General features: G+C 42.3%; 2 protein-coding genes across 4 annotated transcripts in view; both read left to right on the top strand.

The window, feature by feature from the left end:
* The window catches only part of LOC147795444 (bromodomain adjacent to zinc finger domain protein 1A-like), a 29,037-nt gene extending 15,947 nt beyond the window's left edge, over nt 1-13,090 (top strand). For 2 of the 3 annotated variants that reach the window (XM_087131894.1, XM_087131895.1), the window contains exons 17-25: nt 251-408; nt 751-852; nt 1,625-1,860; nt 2,197-2,519; nt 3,631-3,798; nt 6,553-6,761; nt 7,481-7,888; nt 8,227-8,396; nt 10,400-13,090. In XM_087131894.1, coding sequence (XP_086988020.1) covers nt 251-408; nt 751-852; nt 1,625-1,860; nt 2,197-2,519; nt 3,631-3,798; nt 6,553-6,761; nt 7,481-7,888; nt 8,227-8,396; nt 10,400-10,705 — 2,080 coding nt within the window. In that variant the 3' untranslated portion in view covers nt 10,706-13,090. The remainder of the gene's footprint in view (nt 1-250; nt 409-750; nt 853-1,624; nt 1,861-2,196; nt 2,520-3,630; nt 3,799-6,552; nt 6,762-7,480; nt 7,889-8,226; nt 8,397-10,399) is intronic. The other variant, XM_087131896.1, reaches the window with a different exon arrangement.
* A 1,628-nt stretch (nt 13,091-14,718) lies between these two features.
* LOC147795443 (uncharacterized) overlaps nt 14,719-21,135 on the top strand; it is a 53,934-nt gene continuing 47,517 nt past the window's right edge. Inside the window, 2 exon segments of the mRNA XM_087131893.1 lie at nt 14,719-14,880; nt 20,451-20,754. Of these exon segments, the coding sequence (XP_086988019.1) occupies nt 20,522-20,754 (233 nt within the window). The 5' untranslated portion in view covers nt 14,719-14,880; nt 20,451-20,521.

Below are 21,135 nucleotides of genomic sequence, written 5' to 3'. Positions count from 1 at the left end.
GCCCGTTCCAATTTTCTGTAGATGCAGTTCCTAATGGAATGCCACCATAACATGGGGCTTCTGTCTTGAGCTATTTAGTCAACATCTAAACGTCCAAGCGTTCGAAGGATGCAAGTGAATATGGATGAATGAAAGTGAAACATGGTACATCTGAGCCACATAAATGTGACCACCACACCAGTAGCCATCCGATTTGTCGCGGTTTCTAACATTTTTAAATTGGGAGTTTTTGTTTGTTTCCCTGCTGCAGACTAGCTGAGCTTCAGCGGGCTGATGCCACTGGGTCGCCTTCCTCCACCCGTTGCAGCACCCCAATGAACTCTATGGACAACGTGGTCAGAGACCTGGCCTGTGCCTTACTTCAGGTGTCTCAGGGAATCGATGCCAAATACTTGAAAGCTCCCCTCGGTAAGTGGGGGGGTAGTCACCGAGGAGGAACTTTATCAGAGAAAGCCCAAGTATTCAAGAGAGCTGAGAATCAACCGAACAACCTATACATAACCTCATCTGTGTTCTTGAAAGCACCAATTATCACATCAGTGTTACACGGAAAGAGAAACTCCCACGAGTGCGAGTTTTTTATCAACTCTTTTCCCCTGCGCTCACTTTTTCCTTGGATCAACATGTCCACAAACAATGTACAAAGCATTGTGAAGTTAGGAGTTTCCTTTTTTTACCGACTTTGCGGTTTTGTGATTGCTATTTTCTGTTGTTCATGTGCAAGTTTTCACTCGTGCTTCTCTGCAACAGGGGTGGAGGATACTGGACGCTATGCAGGCATCAGAAAGAGCAAGAGGATGCAAGAGAAGTTGGAAGGAAAGAAAGAAGAGAGCGGAGACGAAGACGAAGATGGTGAGAACCCTGGCACATGTGCATCTAGGACACTGACTTGGAATAAGAGTCAAAGGGGTTCTTGGCTATTTGAAGTTTTGTCTCCGTTGCCAGGTTGCTTATCTCATCCACTGGAGAATTTTGGGGTTTGGGTGTACATGTCAACAGTGTTTGTAGCCACGGAAACCAATTGTTATGGCATTACTCCACAAAATGAATCTCCACTAATGAACTGTAGAAAGGAATTCTACGCCAGGGCTTTGTACAGTGTATTCGTTAGTGTGGAATTGTGGCGTTCGTATAGGCCCACGTCCTGTTAATTAGGATTTTGCTGTCAGGATTATCACAGTGTTGTGTGCTGATGCGCCAAAAGCAGGGAACAGTAATCGTAATCTTCTGCAGAACTCCATGGTCAACTGTGCATAAAATATGTCAAGCTAAATTAGTCATGTATTGAAGTAGCATCGTTGCAAGAGTCTGTTGGGCCTGAGGTTAGAGCGCTTTGTTGTCAAGTGTTGCGTGCAAGAATATCCTAATGGCTTTCACAAGGTCGGCTGAATTCAATAGCTCTACTCTGGCAAGGATATCCCATGCTGGTAACTGATACGGCGTGTGATTATCCTAAAAACTCTCCTCTGTGCACTCCCTGCAGACTCAAGCTTTGACTTGGGAATAAAGTCAATTTGTGCCACTGAGTTGGAACAGTGTAGGCCCCAGTCATAATTTGTAGCCTTTCCAAATTAAAAGGCAGTGAACGTCTGAACCCGCTGTTTCTCCCTCTCCTTGCAAGCAGACAAGAAGCCGCGCAAGACGTGCCGGGAATGCTGGGAGGAGTCCCTGATGGCCGTCACCAGCCTCTCCCAGATCTTCCTGCACCTGTCCACCCTGGAGCGCTCCATCATCTGGGCCAAGTCCATCCTGAATGCCCGCTGCCGCATCTGCCGGCGCAAGGGCGATGCTGAGCAGATGCTGCTGTGCGACGGCTGCGACCGTGGCTTGCACATGTACTGCCTGAAGCCACCCCTCAAGGTCAGTAATTGGACAAGATGAGTGAAGGGCTTTTTTTAATCCTATCAGTATGTTGTTCTTGTTAAGCTGCAAATCTTACACACTGCGTGCACACTGCCCCATAGCCTTGTGTGTCTTGATTTGCGGAAATGGAATATTTTCTAAACAATCCATGATGCAGATTGAAATGGTTAATCTTGTTGACTGAATTTGAAATTGTTGGCTTTGGAATTCCATCCACAGAATCCAATGCAAACCTTTTTGTATCACTGAAAGAAAAAAGTATAAAAGCAAGATATATTAGATATACTGAATGAGAAGAATAGATTTAGTTGAATGAACCTTTTTGTTTTGCAGAAAGTACCTCAGGGGGAATGGTACTGCAAAGACTGCACACCCAAAGAGCGAAGTCCAAGGAAGCAACGTCGGACAGCGATGGAGAAGAAGAAACAGGAAGAAGACGAGGAAGAGGAGGATTCCTCGGAGGAGGAATCTTCAGAGGAGGAGGAAGAAGAGCAAGCATCATCTGACGAGGAAGAGGAAGAAAGTGAAGAGGAAGAAAGTGAAGAGGAAGAAAGTGAAGAGGAAGAAGAGGAGGAGGACATGAAGGAGGAAGATGAGGATGCCGAAGGTAGCGAAGAAGAGGCCAGCGATGTCGAGATGGAGAGTGATGACGAAGAGTGAGTGTGCCCCCACCTTGCATTGTGTTTAAGCTCAGTGTGGTTGGAGCCGAGCTCGTACTTGCCCAGGTTTGGAGGATTAGATGCTTCAAACTGCACTCAGCTGCTGCACTGTTTCTAGGTGGCTTAACCACTTACTGCCGGGTGGATTTTTCTTGAGCAAGACAAGAGTCCAGGTCCTTTTCAATATTTTCCATTTTCAAACTTCTTAAAAAATTCATCATTTCATTTAATGGCCGTTTATACCCACATGAAGGACTCTTTGTGCATTACTCTAAAGCTGACAGGTAACCTTATTGACTTTTGAATATTTCAGCCAGGCCTGCAGCCTTGGAAAAAGAGCCCAGATTGTGCGGTGTTACTTAAGATTCTTTTGTTCCCGAAACTAGCGCAGTACACTGCTGACCTCTTTCAATAGGGGCCAGATTAGCATGCAGCGGTGCTGTGTGGCTCATCGCTACGGTGGTGGAGAGCTTTTGTCCCCGGTGGTAATCCGCTCGCTCCAAATGCCTCAAACCATGGTATGCTGTTTCAAAACGACGCTGGATTATCTCCACTTTTGAGAGCGAAAAAATGTCGGTAATGCCCAGCAGCTCAGTATTTTGTGCTGAGCACGGTCTTTTGTTATAAGGCCCAACTCTTTTGTCCCAGTTCCGGGCTCCCCGGCTCTGCATATAAAGCCTATATACTCGAAAAAGGGTCGCCCGGCAGGAAGTGGTTAAACAGCATCACAATTGGTTTCCTAAATGATCAGTAGCGTACAAGAATAAGTTAGGAAAGTTCTTGGGTTCATCTCAGTAAGGAGTAAGGTTCATCATGGAAATGCAGTGGCTCATTAATCACTGTGCACCTCTCATGACCCTGGTTTGAACCCCCACGCACCTTGTAGGTCTGTCCTTAGGTTTTTTATCTGAAGGCTGGCAATTGGCTACTCCCATTGACTGCTTAGTATTGGCATTTATTGTGAATTTGTAGTGCATTTACAAAAATTGTCAACATCAGACCTGTGTGTGGACAAGGTATATTCTCTTCGCATCTGCGGGTGATGTGCGGTTATGTTGGTTGCCCGACAATAAATGTCTCGTCTCCTTGGTGATCTTCCTCTCTGCAGCATAGACCACCTTGACATCTGTGGGGGCTGCGGGCACGGGGGCGAGATGGTCCTCTGTCGTAAATGCCCCTGCGCCTACCACGCAGAGTGCTTGCAGCCGCCCCGCCACAAACCTCCCCAGGCGAAATGGCTCTGTCCAGCCTGTTCTCTAAAGCGAAGGCCCAACGGGTAAATGACTGATCCCTTCCCTCCCCTCCTCTCGCTGTTTTCAGCCTTGTCCGCATGTGACAACGCCCTTTTCTTCTCCACCCTTTACCTCAGCTAGCTCTCATGTACCACTCTACCGATGTCGATCTAAATGCATACAGAATGCGTAATCAGTGATAATTCACAAACGCCTGCATCCCTGCATGTAATAATGCTTTTCTTCTCCTTTCAACACCTTTCTCTGTTCATGATTCATGTTTTCCCGTAACTGAAGAAGTCCAGGTGACATTCTGTTGTCTGACATGTGACATTGCATGGTACCAGAAAAGTGTTAACCCCCAAACAAAAATAGCATGTTCGTGCCTTCTCCAGTAAATGTACACAGAGCAATTGGACGGCGTGCGTACTCCCTTGCCCTAGATGCAGGATTACTTGAAGTCATTCACTTAGGGCTATACATCCTTAAACTCCATGGGTCAACAGCCCTTTTGCATTCAAAAAATCATGATTAGCGTCTGGTAACCTGTAATAAAGTGAGGGGTCAAGCGCTGAAATTAGCGCCAGGCTGTTACTGATCCTGTCTTCACGAAACGCCTTTCAACAACCTTTTGTCACATTAAAATGCCTGTTTTTATATGTTTTCCTACTTACATTTGCAAGTTTTGAAAAGAGACTTCTGTTATTTTCATGAGTTCCCTTTGCATTTTGGCACGCTGTCGTGAAATTACGTGCGCAAAGCTCAATCCATTAAAGCAAAGCTGCGCTGGTTCTTGCTGCGCTGCGCCCGTGCCAGAAAACGTGTAATGAAAATGTGCCAACCAGTCTACACATCCCGGTTGATTACGCTTCATTGGCCGTACACACACGCAGGTCGAAAAAACATCGATGTTACAAGAGGATTTCCGCAAGATAATTCACAGAACTTGGTCTCTTCTCTGTGTGTGTTCTCTGTGTTCAGGAGTTTACTTTTAGGTGGGTTTTCTCGTACTTGAAGCGAGCATGTTTCCACAAAATTTCCTGCCGCAGCACGACGTTTATCATCCAGCTGTCGGCATGCATCATGCATGCTTACCTCGCGATACACGGACATCGTTGGCCAGTTTGCCATCATGATCACCTGACTGGCATTGTGTGAATTGTACATTATTGTAGTGAATTTTCTACCGTAGAATTTTTTTGCTAGGATTAAGACCGGTTTTTATCACTTATTGAGACAATTTTTGGATGCTTTTGTACCCATTAATGCCATTTCTGACATACTGACCTTATTCTTGAGAGGCATGCAATCGGAAGCAGAATTCTTATTTTTTGGCCTTATATGACTTCACTTAAAATACCTCCCGGGTTCAGTGAAACAGCTCCCAAAACCCCCTGAAATTTAAAAGGGAACAGGGCCTTGTAACAAAAGACTGTACTCGGAACAAAAGACCAGGCTGCTGGGCATTACCGACATTTTTTCACTCTCAAAAGTCGAGATAATCCAGCCTTGTTTTGAAACAGTATTATACCACTGTTCGGGGTATTTAGAGCGAGCGGATTACCACCAGGGACAAAAGCGCTCCACCACCATAGCGATTAGCCACACAGCACCTCTGCCTGCTAATCTGGCCCCTATTGAAAAGAGGTCAGCAGCACACTGAGCCAGGTTCATGAACAAAAGAAAGTTATATAACACTGCACAATCTGGGCTTTTTTTACAAGGTTGCAGGCCTGGCTGAAATACTCGGGCGTCAATAGATTTTGTCTGTCAGACTAGAGTGGACACCAGACAGTCCTTCACGTGTTTGTAAGTGTCCAGTAAATGAAGATAGGAATTTTTAAAGAATTTTGAAAACAGAAAAAAAATGATAATTATCCCGGACCAGAATCATCAGCATTGATAACTGCCCCCGGCAGCAAGTGGTTATTAACGAGGACCCCTGGCCGTGACCCGCGAGACTCTCGTCACTTCGCTCCCTCCGTTCGCTTTTACAAAATTATCCTGCACTAAAATATGGCTGGCTATAACACTGATTACAACCATGGCCTGCACTAGCAAATGGATTCCCTTCTGGGGTTTGTTCAAATTTTCTGCGGGCCGAACTTCCTTTTTCACCGTGCTTAGCTTACAAAACAGTACACAGGGGAAGGCTCAACGCACTGTCTGTCTTTGCCACTGGAAGCACATACTGTGGCAGGTTGAATATCTCATCAGTCTCCATGAAGTCTCTGTGTATTTGTCCGTCTGCTTATCTAATGTCCTATGCATGCCTCGTTACTTTCTAAATCACGTCCATAAGCAGCTAGCCACTTCAATTTCAGTTCACTTATGAAACAACAAGCATCAGCCTGCTCAGCTCACATGGCTGATTTTAAGAGAGATATTGATGTAAATGTGAAAGCCTTGCTTCGATATTATTTTTCTATTCCCTATTGTGTATGAGACAGCAGAAAGGCTCAAACCTACGAGTCGCAAGTCTCCAGTTCTACCCCATCCATTTTTTTTGTTGCTAGTCGGCAGTGTTGTGCGCTTTGTGCTGCAGCTGCCGGGAACACCATAGAGTCTAATTAGTCATGAAATCCAAATTGTTTCCTATGCATTAAGTAGTCCGTCAACTGTCAGGCCTAATACGCGTGAAGGCATGACAGAACCCATTACTTACTAATCCATTTTCTTCACTTTAGGGTCGTTTTGCTCGCAAAGCTCACAGACTTCTTGCATGGGCCTTTCTGAAACCGTTCTCCTCAAATGCTCTGCATTCAGAATTCCCATTGCACCCCCCCCTCCCCACACAGGGCCTCTGGGAGTGATGCCCACGACGACACCTGTACAAACTGCGGCCATGGCGGGGAGCTGATCTGCTGCGACACGTGCCCCAAGGCCTTCCACATGGAGTGCTGCAAGCCGCCATTGGCCCGCGTGCCCAAGGGTCAGTGGAGTTGTGAAGTGTGCAAGAAGGCCTCAGTTAAACAGTCGAAGAATCCGCGATCGAACAAAACAAAGGGTAGGTTTTCTAAAAATTCACCGTATGTCATTTTGTGGGCACTTTCAGGGCATGTGACTTCATACATTTTGGGGGAAGGGCTGTTGCCTCATATGGAAAGAAGCAGGTTAGCAGAGTTGTTTGCTATTTTGGGAGAATGTAGAATTTTAAGGAACCTGATTAATGTTGATTCAAATTTAAGCAGGGTCCAAAGGGTCATGGAAAATCCTGAAATATCCCAGAAAACAGTTGTCCAGGAGAGTTGTGAAATTCTGGGGAAGTGGAGAAAAATTGGGTGTTCTGGAATCCTGTTGGAGAAAACTTATCCTGGAAAAGACATGGAAATCAAGATCCTGCAAGGGTTATCTTTGATGGCCACTGTTGATGTGATAACAGAATAATGATAAATTAACAGGCTGTGTCCTTGCTGGTCAAGTGTCTGGTTCTCTCTCAGGTCATGATAACAAACAACCTTTCCTTGCAAAATGGCTTGGATACATGGTCATATTTTAATCCTAGAGAGTCCTGAACCAGTCATGGACTTCGACTTCCAGATGTTCTGTGGGAACCCTGAAAAAGTGGCATTTTCTTACTGGCACAACTAAAATGTTTTACAATGCCTGGCACAAATCCGTAATGTAGTCACTGGGTATCTGTCAGTAACTTTGATTGATTCCACAATCAATGCTGTCACTGAACCTTTTTCTTACTTGCTAGTAACACTTGTCACCCAATTTTAGAGAGTCTAGCCTCTGCTGCTAGGAGCTCCAACAAGGAATCAAGACCTAAGGGAGGGGCCAGCTCTAAGAACTCCACCCATAAGGGTGCCTCACCCAAGGATGCCACACCCAAGGTATCTGCCTCAAAGAACCCTCCCAAAACGGCATCGAAAGGAGGCAAGTCGCAGGCCAAGATGCCGGCGAGCGGAAAGGGCAAGGCGGCATCAGCAAAGACGCCCCAAGAGGCCAAGCCTTCCAGGAGCCAGGCAGAAGGGCGGAGCAGCAGGAGGCAGTCGGCGGACTCGCGGTCCTCCACCCCGGACGTGGACGCTGGGAAGCTGAATATGATGAAGGGCGTCAAGGTAGTGCTGACGGCAATAAACGGAGGGGGCAAAAGGTTGCAGCGATCAAGGAGCCAGTCGCTCGATGGTAAGGAGTACAGAGATTATAATTCTTGAAGAGGCTTCTTTATGTAACAAAGCCCCCCCACCCCACATCAGAACAGTTGAATCAACCAATCTATACTTGCCGGTTACTATTGTCACAGGATTAGCCATTTTGGATTCAGGTACATAGGAAGATAAATATCATTTAAGGTTGCATTTTAATTGGTTACTATTGTCTATTGCACAAAGCTTCACTATAGTTTGTTGCTGCACAAGTTAAAACCCCAGCCAAAAAATTGTCCAATTTGGATTCTGCCTGAATAGCATCAAATTTTGTTCATTTGTGTGGTGAAATGTCCAACTTTTTACAAACTATTATAGAAGGTTCAGCATCCGAGGATTCAGGGCCCTCATCTACGTACCGCAGGCAGTCTTCCAGCGGGCGCGGCAGCCAAGAAATGAGGCAGCTGCACCTGTGCGAGGAGCTCCTGAAGGAGTTGGTCAAGCATCCAGAGTCCAGACCCTTCCTCTCAGCGGTCAGCAAGAAGGCAGTGAGTGGTCACGTTTGGTCTAGCAGAGAGATACAGTAGATTCCCATTATAGCGCTCTCAAGGGGACCTAACAGACTTGAATGTTATAACTGCACGGCACTGTAACCGACTGGATGGACGCGCAACATGTGCACATGTACTTGTACATGTATGTCATGTATGTGAATGTCGTTTACATGTACATGTATTGGCAGATGTATGCACCGTAATTTTCGGAGTATATGCCTTGTATCCGAATATCTCGACGTTTTCTTGACGCCGATAAAAAAACAGTACCAGATCTCTTCAAAAACCACCACAGGACCTTGTGCATGCTGCATCGCGGCACACACACTGCATCTACACCCACTGCGACATCCTGACTGCTACTGCGTACCCATTCATGGACAGTCCAGTCGCTGACTTTTCCCAATAACCGTGTGACCACAGAAAGTGATATGTCATTAGAAAACCCAAGTGAAAACAGAATCAACCTGAAAAGACGAGATGTGCTACACGAAGTATTTGTGCCCCAAACCACGCCACGAGAATGAATAAAAGTGGGAAATAATCACTACAATGTCACCACAGTAAAGCCACGTGGGCATGGCTCACCGTGGTGAACACATGCTCACGATCACGCTGCGGAAGTCCCAGTGCATGTCTGCACTCTGTGTGATCGCTAAACTACTGGTGTCCATGATGGCTGGCCAATCGATGGCCTTGTGATGCGGTTTCATATGCGTTGATTTTCACAGAATCTGATTTTCCAAGGTAAAGAACGCTGTAACCGGAATCATTTCACATGCCTTACGTGGTTCTCGGGTCAAAAATCATGAGCGTTATATCCAAAAAAGCGTTGTAAACGGGAGCGCTCTTACCACAGAAAAATGTACACAGTGAATGGATGTGCAGTTGGGGAAATGAAAATTCATGTAGAGTGTTATATCGGTAAGAGCTTTGTATCAGGGAGTGCTATAACGGGAATCTACTGTAGTGAGATAGCCACTGAGAAATTACGAGCGGGATACCAAGGAAAATGCGCAGCTGGTGAAAAACCAAATAGCAGTTCATGTAAAAGGAATCAGATATTAAATAGGAGCATTGAAGTTAGGTATGGTTTGATATTATATATGCACGTATTTGAGGGTGGATTGTCAATTTTACCTCCCCAAGGTTTTGGAAGTTGACAAAGTAAGTTTTTCTCATGAGAGGAGCTAATATCAGCTAACCACTTGAAGTAAACTATGTTATATTTGTATTACCACGCCTCATGCATACTCATTGGCTATTCAAATTTCAAGAGCAAGGGAAAAGTAGCATAGCCCGCAGTGCTTAATTTACATGCATTTATTCGTGTGCAGCATAGCCCTGTAGGTGTTAGTGTTCCATTGAATTGTTCCTGGGAAACAGATCAGTAGATTCGTGTATTTTTGACTCGTGAGTGGATCCGTGCATACACACCTCGGTAACAACAAAGTAGTGAATGGCAAGTGATTGTGAATTGACCAATGATAATTTGGCTCTCATTTATGAATATTTGAGTAATTTGAGTAATTTTCATTTTAGTAATGAGTGATATGGTGTGCACATTGTGTAGAATTACCCCTGCTGGCAGTGAATAGAGAAGCTGGTGGTGTAGATTTAAAGTGAGTGCCAAGCGCATAAAGAGGGTAGTTTCCTGCAGAAATTTGTTGCGAACCTGTGCACAGTCATGGTGGTTTCCCCAATGAAGGGATGGCATTGCTATCTAAAATCATTCCATCTCTTATTCCTAAATAGAAATGATAGAATGGATATTGTTTCAATATTGTGCCAAATTTCTGGTTTATTGCTTTTATGTCAAACATGACATATTTACTATTTGTTTGTTTGTTTTTTTCTTTTCAAAGTTAGGCAAAATGAGAAAAACAATAAGTTAACCTCCTTACACAGTTGACAGTTACACTTTCTCTTCAGTTTAGCTGAGTGAACTGGAGTGAAATAAGTCATGGTAATGCCTCCTCTCTCGCAATTACTGCCAGGTGCCCGACTACTACAAGATCATCAAGCGTCCAATGGACTTCGCCAGCATGCAGACTAAAGTCAACGCCATGGAGTACCGCACGGCCACCGAGTTTGTCGCCGATGTTCAGCTGATCTTCACCAACTGCCAGCAGTACAACCAGCCCTGGAGCGACACCTACAAGTCAGGCACCAAGCTCAGGACATTCTTTGAGAAGCGGCTGAAGGAGATGGGCATTGGCGTCGCCGGCGGCAAGGAGGGCAGAGGAAAGGACTCGCCGTCAAAGAAAGAGCAGCCGCCCAAGAAGAAACCCAGACGGAGATAAGAATTAAGGACTCCTCAGAATCAGGGCCATGAAACGCTCAGAAGGCAAACGCTCTGTGTGCTGCAGTTCTTGCACAAGTGTGACTCATAGGATCACTTCACTTGAGTTGCTGACAGATGAAGACATTCAAAATGTTGGCAACTCGTCATTTCACGTTACCACGTGCGGAAGTAGGGTTGCTGCATGCAAAAATGGGAAAAGGCACTCCAAGGGCATTTTCTTTTTCAGGTCAAGTCTGTAATCTTTGCTCGTTAACCGTACTTGGCCTTCTTATGGAGTATTTCAGTTGTAACATGACTTTTTGCTTGTGTAGAAAAGATATGAAGGTTATATGAAAAGGTAGTAGAGCTATACACTGTACATTCCCGTTAGGTTTGGTCCATCCATTTTTTTTTTCACTGATGTACAAGTATTATGTAGTAAATTTTTGAATCACGTTCTTAAATTCTAAAATGGAATGGGGCAGTTTATGGATGCCACCAAAAATTCACTTTCAAGCACTGGTTATCTAGTGAATAACATAGAAACTGCAATCACCAACCATAATGTGAAATACATATATTATGTACCATTTAAGAAAATGTTTTCATCTTGATTGTTTTTGTACGGGAATACATTCTCCAGAACGTGCTATGTACTACTGACCAAAATAATTTGTGTGTAAGAGACACTGTTTTCATCTGGTTTGGCAAAGTTTTTCCAGCCACTGTTAATTCAGTTGTAGGAAAATGGTTCATTTGTGTTAACAGGGATAATTAAAGGCAGCCTAGCAATGGCTCTTCTGAATAAATAGCGCCCTCTATAAGCTAGGCATTGTGGACATGCACACTGCTGGGAAGCCATTTTGATCAATTTCCAAAGGTAGAATGGCATTTAGAGGCAAATTGCTTGAGTGTCAGCCCAAAGGAGACTTTGGAGATATTTGGTGGTGGTAAGCACAGCGTTCCCTACTGACGGGCTCGCTGTCATTTGCATCACGTGGGACTGGTATGTTTGTCCCCACCAAGCATCTCAAAAAGCATCCCGTTGGATTTGCAGACTCAAATGTACTGGTGACATGAGTCGTGATGTATCGAGCGAAAACATCCTCAGTAAAGATTTAAACCATCTACTGCATTGACTGTGAAATTTGATGCACAGAAGAGTGATAAAGCCAGATTTAAAATGTTTAGTCAAAAAATGAATACTTAAGGTGGTGATTTACTGTGTTTCTTGGAACAGATGGAAGTTCCCTTGTAAACCAAGATTATCCAAGCACTTCTGTTCCTAAGTTGTAAGAATTTCTAAACATTTTTGAACTTGTAATATAACTATTTATCTCAATTTTTGTATTGTTCATCTAAAAAGTGTATTAAATTCTGACAGCAGTTATGAGAAAGGGTTATTAAAGACGAGTAATATTAAAGTTAACAAATAGTGTTTAATAAGTATTAACAGGTGTTATCACAAACATTTTGTTCACAAACATGATGCAACAACTTTCAGGTAATTTGTTACATATCAGTTTTGGGTGTGCAAGATTCTCATTTTGGATTTTTGTTCTCTTATTTTTCCTTTTTTGGGGGGGGGCTGGGGTTTTTGGTTTTTTTTTTTTGTTTTGTGGTATATTCATATTTAGTTGTTGTTTTTTTTATTTTTTCCTGGGGTTTTTGCATTTCTAAAGTCACATACTACTCCTTTGTTTCCTTAGCTTGACAAGATAGGCATAGGAATGGGGAAACACAAATTGTAGGAGTTTAAAATGGAACCAAAAATGAACTAGCACTTGGAACAAAATGGAACAAATAAGTAAAACAAGAAAAGGGTCGGTTGAATTTCATAGAGCTGCTAAGCAGAAAATGAGTATCAGTCACAAGCCAAGTACAACACATGACATTTTAGCCAGTAACTGGTTATTACCGAGTAGATATTTTGTTCACCAAGTGACTTTTCATGCAGCTCTATCAAATTTTTCATGGAAAGGTACATGGGAATGTGGATTATTTTTTTGGCACTAATCTAGTCCTTTCCTTTGTGATATCCATGTTGAGATTTTCATTGTAGTAAAATCATGGAAGTTGGTAGAAGAGAAATCTGGTAAACTTCTTACCAAAACTGGGAGGAATCTGAAAGTTTCATACCAAAGTGCAGTTGGTAAGGAGATATCCCTGTATTGTGACTAGATGAAACAGTTTGGGTTAATACACTGTATTGTCATTTAAACATTATTTCACATTTCTTTTTCATTCTTATCTTTTTTTTTTACTTTCTTTTCTGTTTCAGGCAAGTTATTGAAGTAGTCTTTTATAAAACGGAGTACATGACTCTTGAAAGAGAAGCAGTTTAATTTAGTTTGCCTCACTATGTAAATAAAGAGCGATTAAAGGTGTCTTCTGTTTCCATAAACTACTCGGCCAATGTTGTGTAATTGGAGTGTTTTAGTTTCCAAAGGCATTTTGCTGTTGAATGTATTTGCTTGACAGATTTGCTTGAAAACTATGCTCAGTCATTCCTCCATGGCTCGGTTCATTGCTGCTTTCCGTTGGATTACAGTGTTGTTATGAAAACTGAAAACCAGCATTTGGGAAACATTTTGGTTCATCGTAGTTAATCGGAAATGAACAGGAAAGGTACACTTCCTACGTGGTTCTTAGTTTTGATTTCGCTGAATATAAATTGTTGATTCATTTTACAGGAACAGATTGGAAATGCACATTTTATCCTTGAGTAACCCTCTGACCCCTTAGGGTTTATGTAAAACTATATTGAAATTGAAGGATTGACGACTGTTAACAAGGTTTTAAAACAACTTTCAGAATTTGGGTAGAAAAAAATGTGATGGCCCCTCCCTGGATGTGGGTTGAAAACCTGGATCAGAGATGGTCCCCAAAGGATACCCCACGGTGTAGGCAATCAAGTTTTGGCAGGTCTTGTCATGGCTGATGTGTGATGGTTTAACAAATGGCCCCCACTTTGATGGTCATCCTGCTGTTGTTGCTAATGACACATGTAAAGCCTATATAATTTGAGACGGCTTCTCCAAGAACTTCCGCACAATCTTTGAATACTTTCAGTTCACTGTATTTTCCTCACCGCGTCTACCTCTGGTGATCCATCACCTGCAACAGCCTGATGGCATACAGTTCACTTCATTGCATGAATAAGCTTACTATTCCTCTGTACTTCCAAAATCTTCCTTTTCTCATTACTTTAATACTTCCAAGTTCCATGGACAAAATATCGACTTCCTCTAGCTCCGAGTCCTTGCACTGTGCTGGTGGATCCATGAGGCCAGCTTCCCTCCCTGCCCTAAGCAATTTTTTTATGATAAAAAACTTATTCCCCCATGCACATCCCCCAAGTAAAAAGGTTCTGAATCAGCTCTTGAATCCAGGAGTGTCGGGAAGGGGGGGGGCACGCCCCCAGCCCCCACAAATTCCTGGTGTCCACCCAGGTGCCTCCAACTAAGAAAACGAATTGACAAGGCTAATAAAAACTTGCTTGAAAAAACACACCACTGAAAGCTTGTGCCCCCCATGAAATCTCAGCTATGCTGAGGCTTGAATCTATTTCTAAAAGGGTTTAAACACTCAGTTCTTAAAAGAAACCTAATTGAAACAATTCTTGTGATAAAAATCACCCCACTGGGATTTTACAGAAATCTCCAGGTGCCCATTCGAAGCACCCCAAATTACTTTCGTCTTTGGTGTAATGTAAAATGTTGGCCCAATATCCACGGTGGTGTCTCTGACCTGAACAAATATTGATTGTTCAAACAAAATGGCAATACTCCAACAGTTGAAATTGAATTGAAGAGTGACATATTTTCAGCAGTAGAAAAATAAAGTGGATATGTGGAGTCAGAATCTCAGAAGTTGGGAGCCTAGCAAATTCATATATCTGCTGCTTGAATTCCGATGCCAAAACAAAGTCGGAAGTTTGAAAAGGGCAAATAGTCGGATGCCATTTTGAGGAAGCGTCTTGTTCATATTGTATATACCAGTGACGTTGGGAGTCAGTGCGACCATCATGCCGAGTGTTTATCATCTGTCAAATCTGCGTGGAGGACGAGGGTTACGCCTGCAAGTTTCGCTGAACGAGTTTTATTAAAATAGTACTCCAGAACGTCACGTGCGGATCTTGTTCTGGACAATAACATGCTGAACAATGGAACGAGACGTTAAAGGCTTATGTAGGTGAGATGATATGATCATAGGTGTATTTGGTACTGTAAGCATGGTAAGCCATTATGATTTACAATTTAGGCCTAGCCCAGCAATCAGCATTGCCCAGGTCTTGGTTGGACGCCAGTCTTCGTCACTGAATAAATACTGACATTACTGTGCATTACGACTGACGTCCAGGTTCTAAAAAGGGCTTGTGTTCAAGACAACCAAAAACTTGGTTCTAATTTGTTCTTGGTTTACCTTTTTGAAGAAACTGATTTCAGGTTTACATGCTCTTCATGACCTTATCTATCTCTCTGGGGGGTTAAATTTCAGAACGAACCATGGATGGACTGTAAAATCGAAGGAAAGTACTTTCAGAGATAATGTTACTGTTTTTCATGGTTGTAAACGTAATTCGAGTTGCAAAATGCACACACGTACATCGTATAGGAATCCGAGCTGCGTGTACACACTACGCGTGTGTGATAGCTAGTTAGGGTCTGTTGCATGCCTGCTACACGGAGGCTGTGAATGGTACCAGGCTTTAACCCGCCTGCCGATAAAAAGTTTCCGTTTTTGTCTTATCAGGGCCTTCAGACTGACTGATAACCCTATTACCCCTAAAACGTTCATATTTTGTTCTGGTTTATATTTGGGTTATAAATATAAATTTACGAGACAACCTGCTAGACCTATGCTATAAGAATAACTTCAGTCAGTGTAGCCGGCTTTAAGCAGGATGCTTGCACATGTTGTATGGGAATAAGTCCATCAATGATCTCTTTGAAGTGTTTCATTTGTTTGCAGATTCTTATTGATTAAAGATGTATAAATACACAATATTGTAGAGATCTGATTTATGTTAAAATTAAACAGTATCTTATCTTGATAAATGAGGCATTGCAGGCATGATGATCGTGATGCACAGGCAAGAGTGATGGTATAGATTGGGAACAATATGCAGAGTGCTAGCGCAGGCTGAATAATTGTACACACACACTGTACAAACTGCATGCACAGGAGGAGAACGGCTGAAAACAGCGTTACTTCCGAGTTTATTTTCCTGTTTCTGTCAGTTGTGATGATATGTAAAATTTCTTAACCTACCAGCTGTGGAAATAAGGATGCATGGGATTTACAGACGTGAAATTGGCTTATACATGTGTAAGAAGGTAGAAGTGTAGAAAATTTTAGTTGTAAAGTTTTTCGACCCTTTACATGTATATCCTGGACTCCCTCCATAAGGTAGTATGGTCAGGGAGTCCACCTGGGCTAGGTACAGTAAGGCATCGTCATGATTCATGATCATGCCTCATGTAGCCTACACCTGTAGTCTGAGTAACTTGAACCCTACAAATTAAACACTTAACATTTGGATATGAACGGGTGATAGTAGGGTCCAAGTACCTTGCATAGGTTTTGCTTCTATTGATTCATTTCTCTCAAATTAGCTTGTACCCCCAATCAAAATTCTCCAAATTCACCTCCAAAATGGTCCTTAAACTGTCTAATGCACCCGGCATAGGATCAAGTGAGAATCAGAGTTTTCAGTAAACTCTCCTCAATCCTCCAAAATCCTTCGGGTGGTTTTGGAGGATTGAGGGTGAATGGTAAAGTGCATGGCTGATTGTGAAGGATGCCATGAGTGAAGGTCGTGGGTTAGACCTTGTGTTGTTCCTGCTCAGTCGTGCATATATTCAGCCCGATATTTCTTTTGAATCAACCGCACTGCTCAAGAATGCCATTCGCACTGCCTCAACATAATGACAGGAATTGCCAGAGAATTTTGAAGGATTTAGGCAGTGGGCACACCTCCAAGTAACATTTTCATGAAATTTTGGAGGATTTCGAAGGATTTAGGAAGAATCCAATTGTTTTCACCCCAAATTGGAGGATTCTAAAGGATTGAGGAAGGTCCCTAGCTAAAAGGGCCTAGGGAGTTAGGGATAATGATGAAAAGGTTTACTCACATTTGGGAAGAAAAGAGAAATTTTCTCTTCAAATTGGACACGGTCTTCTCATCGAACGCGATGTCGCCATCTTGTTCAAATAGCAATTTGAACTGTACATGTATGTTAATGTCCTGCAAACGTCACAGCGCGCCAGCCTCTAGCAGACCATTCACACAAAGCATGCCGTGTCAGCACAAGAGTGCCAACGACTGATTCCTTAGTGCTGCAGTGTCTCTTGTACAGTTTTGATGTGATCACAGCTACCAGACTGAAGTTCAGGTGACGCATCACTGATTAACCATGTGCGATGGCAGTGCTCATATAAACTTGGCCACACGCACATTACGTACATGTACATGTATGTTATGTAAACTGGACAGCAAAAGAAACTTGCCACTTCTGTCAAAGGCCACACATAAAAATTCACACGGGTGCACGGGTATGCTGCAAGACCCCTTACTAATCTCATGCCCAAATCAAGTGATTATCTTTATAACAAAGAAGAAATTGACATGCACAGCAACTTGGTAACTGAATCAAAAGTCACAGAATGTAACAGAATGAGCCTTAAGTTTTACGCAGAAATCAATGTTACAGGATGAAATAAAGAAGTCACAATCATTACTTTTCAATAATGTGTATGCAGTGAGGATGGCATCCCTATACAGAAACTACTCATGGACATCATTTTGACAAAACAGGTGTTCACTTTGTCATTGGTTGTTTAAAATGTTGTCCATTCATGGATCATTTTTGCTTGGTGGAGAGTGCTTTTGTGTGGCCTATGACAGAAGTGGCAAGTTCCTTTTGCTGTCCAGTGTATATATGTACATGTACTATGTTTTAGTACAACGCACTCGAAGCCGCAGTATGCACATGGTTTTTTTCATCAAGTATAGCTAATTCGTGTGGCTAAATCCAAATTAAAGAATTCATACAACAACTAGGCCTATCAACTGTATGAGCTTTATAAATCTGATAAAATTACACATTGAAAACTTGATATTTTCCCAGGTTCATGAAGTTTGCTGAAATGTAAGTAATTTGAAACCAGCATTATCTTTCCTCATTACAGTTGCTTGGGTCCTGAGCAAGCTGAGTGTGTTCAGTTGTCATGATTTTATTTGTTCTTATAATTCAGATGTACATGTACATGTATCAAAATACATTTCGCATCGTTTGGCATGTATCATATCGTGACACAGGTGTATCGTTTCCGCCCTATTTACATCATTATAATAACAAAAAAAGACTGGAAAAGGCTGTGATTGTAAGTAGCAATCTGGACCACTAGCTTTCTTTTCAAGAAATTGTAGAGTCCATTACATGTATATCTATACAAAAATCTGTTGCCTTCTTTGTGGCTGAAAGAGAAATGTTCAGATTTATTCTTTCAAGTGCATTTACCCACTTTTCCAACATGCTCCATTCACCAGCATTTGAAATACCCCATGGCATTAAAGTCAGTTCTTTTGAGATAAGAAATTTACTGAAGATTTATAACATTGATCAATTTTTGGAGGTCAGTTTGGAGAGATTTGCCTTTATGCATGTTGTGGAGTGAGTAAATTAAAAAAACCAAATCATGTATAATGGTAGTCAGCATTAAAACAAAGAATTTTTTATTCTTCAACGTACCATGTACACGTATAGTGTATAACGAGGTTATATGCCCAATTTCCAGACACCCATTTTCCAGCTTTGGTCTGCTGAAACTTATTCGCGGAGCTGGACAAAAGTCTTGCAGTTACTTTTGTGTCCAAAACTTGCAGATTTTTACAGAGCACATACCTCATATTTTCAGGACGGGAAATCAGATTACATGTATTTCTGATGGCAGCACGGTCACTGGTTTAAAAAAAAATACTGTGATGATTGTGTAAAAGAGCGACAAACACAACATAGCGTAGAATGCACAGGCACAGTTTCTGTGAACTACGATCGGCAAAGAAACAGTCGTAGCCGCTCTTCGTGATTCCATGCGGTGGGTCCGCAAGTAAAATAATTTTTTTCTGAAAGATCTTCAAGTAAACTGTCTGACAGAACTATAAACCAAGTCTTTGCCCGTCCATCTTTATGAAAACAAAGACCATTTTCTAGATTTTGCAGAACCAGACAATTTGTGGAACCGGACAATTAATTGTACCAGAAGAACCAGAAAGAACAGCCCCACATGATAGTCCCTGACATTCTTAATACTATTTGGTGGTGTTCAGTTCATGACTCAAGAGGATATGCATAAACAGAAGTCTGTGCTCAAAAAAATGAACAGTGTCACATGTATACATGTTTACAGCAACGAACGACCAAACATGCCACTTTTACATGTACATTCCTAATTTTGCTCAAAAAGTTTTTGTGTTAATTGATAATATATATCATTGTTTCTATTAATTAGTCCCATAAAAGGAACTTGTTGAAAGGCATGAGTAGCCTATTCATCCAAATTTATTCACCAAAACTTTCCTTCTTATTTTCAGTTCAGATGCCCATCTTATGTTACAATACACACTCAGCCTTGAAACACATTTTGCAGGCATAATCCAAAATGATACAATGTACGTTTCATAAAAGTTTTTTTGCGGTGGTAGTGTGACATACAAAGGTGTCACAGTTTTTATACCATTGTATTGGGTAATGTTCCCAAAAATCATTCTTTCTAGCCTCTTCAACCTCCTTTTAAGTAGGTTTTCCCCACCGAAAAATGTTATGGGGAAAAAATCCCTTTTTGATTCACAACTTCTCCATACATGTACATGTAGATCGTTTTACTACCTTCAGAGTACACCAAATTCGTCATGGTACCAAATGAAAGCTTGTTTCATTTTCTATCCAATTCTCACTAGAATTATTTACAAGCACCAAACTCTCACACACAAAAATTAGGAAACCTGAGAATATGACATCACACATTAAAAATCAAAATGGCCGCGCCTGTGATCGGGATCACTCCATTGAAAAAAAAGTCAACAGACAATTCTGACTTGAAATTGCATGCAAGTCTCCCTGAAAAGTGTATCATTGAAAAGAAGAAGGTTTCTCCTTTATGTTGGTAAATATTTTGTGGATCATTTCTGCGTATTTGCTCTGGAAATCAAAAATTTAAAATGCCAGATTTAGTGTGGTGACTCTCTCCTGAGTTGATTATCCCATCAATGGATTTTGTTCAAATGCAAATGGACTCGGGATGGAGTACTGGTACAATAAATTTGCACGAGATTCAAGATTGTTAACATTTGCAACCATCTGAAAAAAAAACCCACCAAATTATTTGTAAAATAACAGAGTGCCCCTAAACTCAGAGAAGTCCCTTCTATTCAGAGACAATATCAGTCCCCCGAAAGAGGGAATGCCCCTCTAAATGGGGACTTTTTTTCAAGTGGGTTTGGTGATCCTAGTATCCTGGTATTCCAACAGATGTCCAAATGAAGCACGTCCGAGGTCATTCCACAGTGGCAGCAGGCATTCAAGTTCAGCCCTGTCAGTGTGACTGTATGCTGTTCAACTGCGATGAACATGTTTGAGCTTGTGAATGACCTCTCGAATAATGTTACCTTTTGAAATATTAAACTGGCTTGTTAAACATCAACCCTGGATGTCCCCATGAGAGTCACTAATGAAACAATCCTATGTATTACTAAACAGGATATACATCTACATGTAGTTTGGATTATTACATCGAAGTAAAGTCATCAAAGCCACCTGGTGAGCAGTTAATGATGGCTACCTACACCCCTACCTCTACCAGCACTCATCCCTTCGGCCAGGAGGAGAAAGTGTCACAGCAGCAGCTCTTTGTGGCCTTCTGCAACCATCTCCACCTGGGCCAGTGGGAGCTGGTCAGGGCATGCGGCACAACACTGCTGGAGAAATATGGGGAGGGGGAGTGGCTTGAGCCCAGCGTCAGAAAAGTGCTGGAGGCTGTAGTTGAGCATCCATTCGATTGCAGGTACATTGTACATGTAGTACAGTCTTAAATTTGTTTGAGTTTTTATGTACTGTAGCTCTTGGTTAGAGTCCCCTGAATGAAGATATTTATAAATTTGGAGGAGCCACCAAGATAGGGCTGGATAGCTCAGTTGGTAGAGCGCCAGTACGGTATACTGGAGGCTGCAAGTTCAAACCCTGCTCCCATCATTTTCTTTGCTCATCCTTATAAATGTTAGTTTTTGATTTACCCTTTGTTCGAAAATGTTAGTACAATAAAATTTTCTTTGAGGAATGATGTCCATTGTTTCAACAATAGAGTCCATGCAGGAACTGTACATGCACTGGGTTGCTACGAACATGTACATGTACTTCCAAGCATTTAATTATGCGGGACACAGTG

Source organism: Acanthaster planci, unplaced genomic scaffold, assembly GCF_054643075.1.
Source record: "Acanthaster planci isolate LZ-2023a unplaced genomic scaffold, COTS_SCS Contig28, whole genome shotgun sequence".
Taxonomy (NCBI): Eukaryota; Metazoa; Echinodermata; class Asteroidea; order Valvatida; family Acanthasteridae; genus Acanthaster; species Acanthaster planci.
Note: the sequence above shows the minus strand (reverse complement) of the source record. Positions and strands in the feature narration are given on the sequence as shown.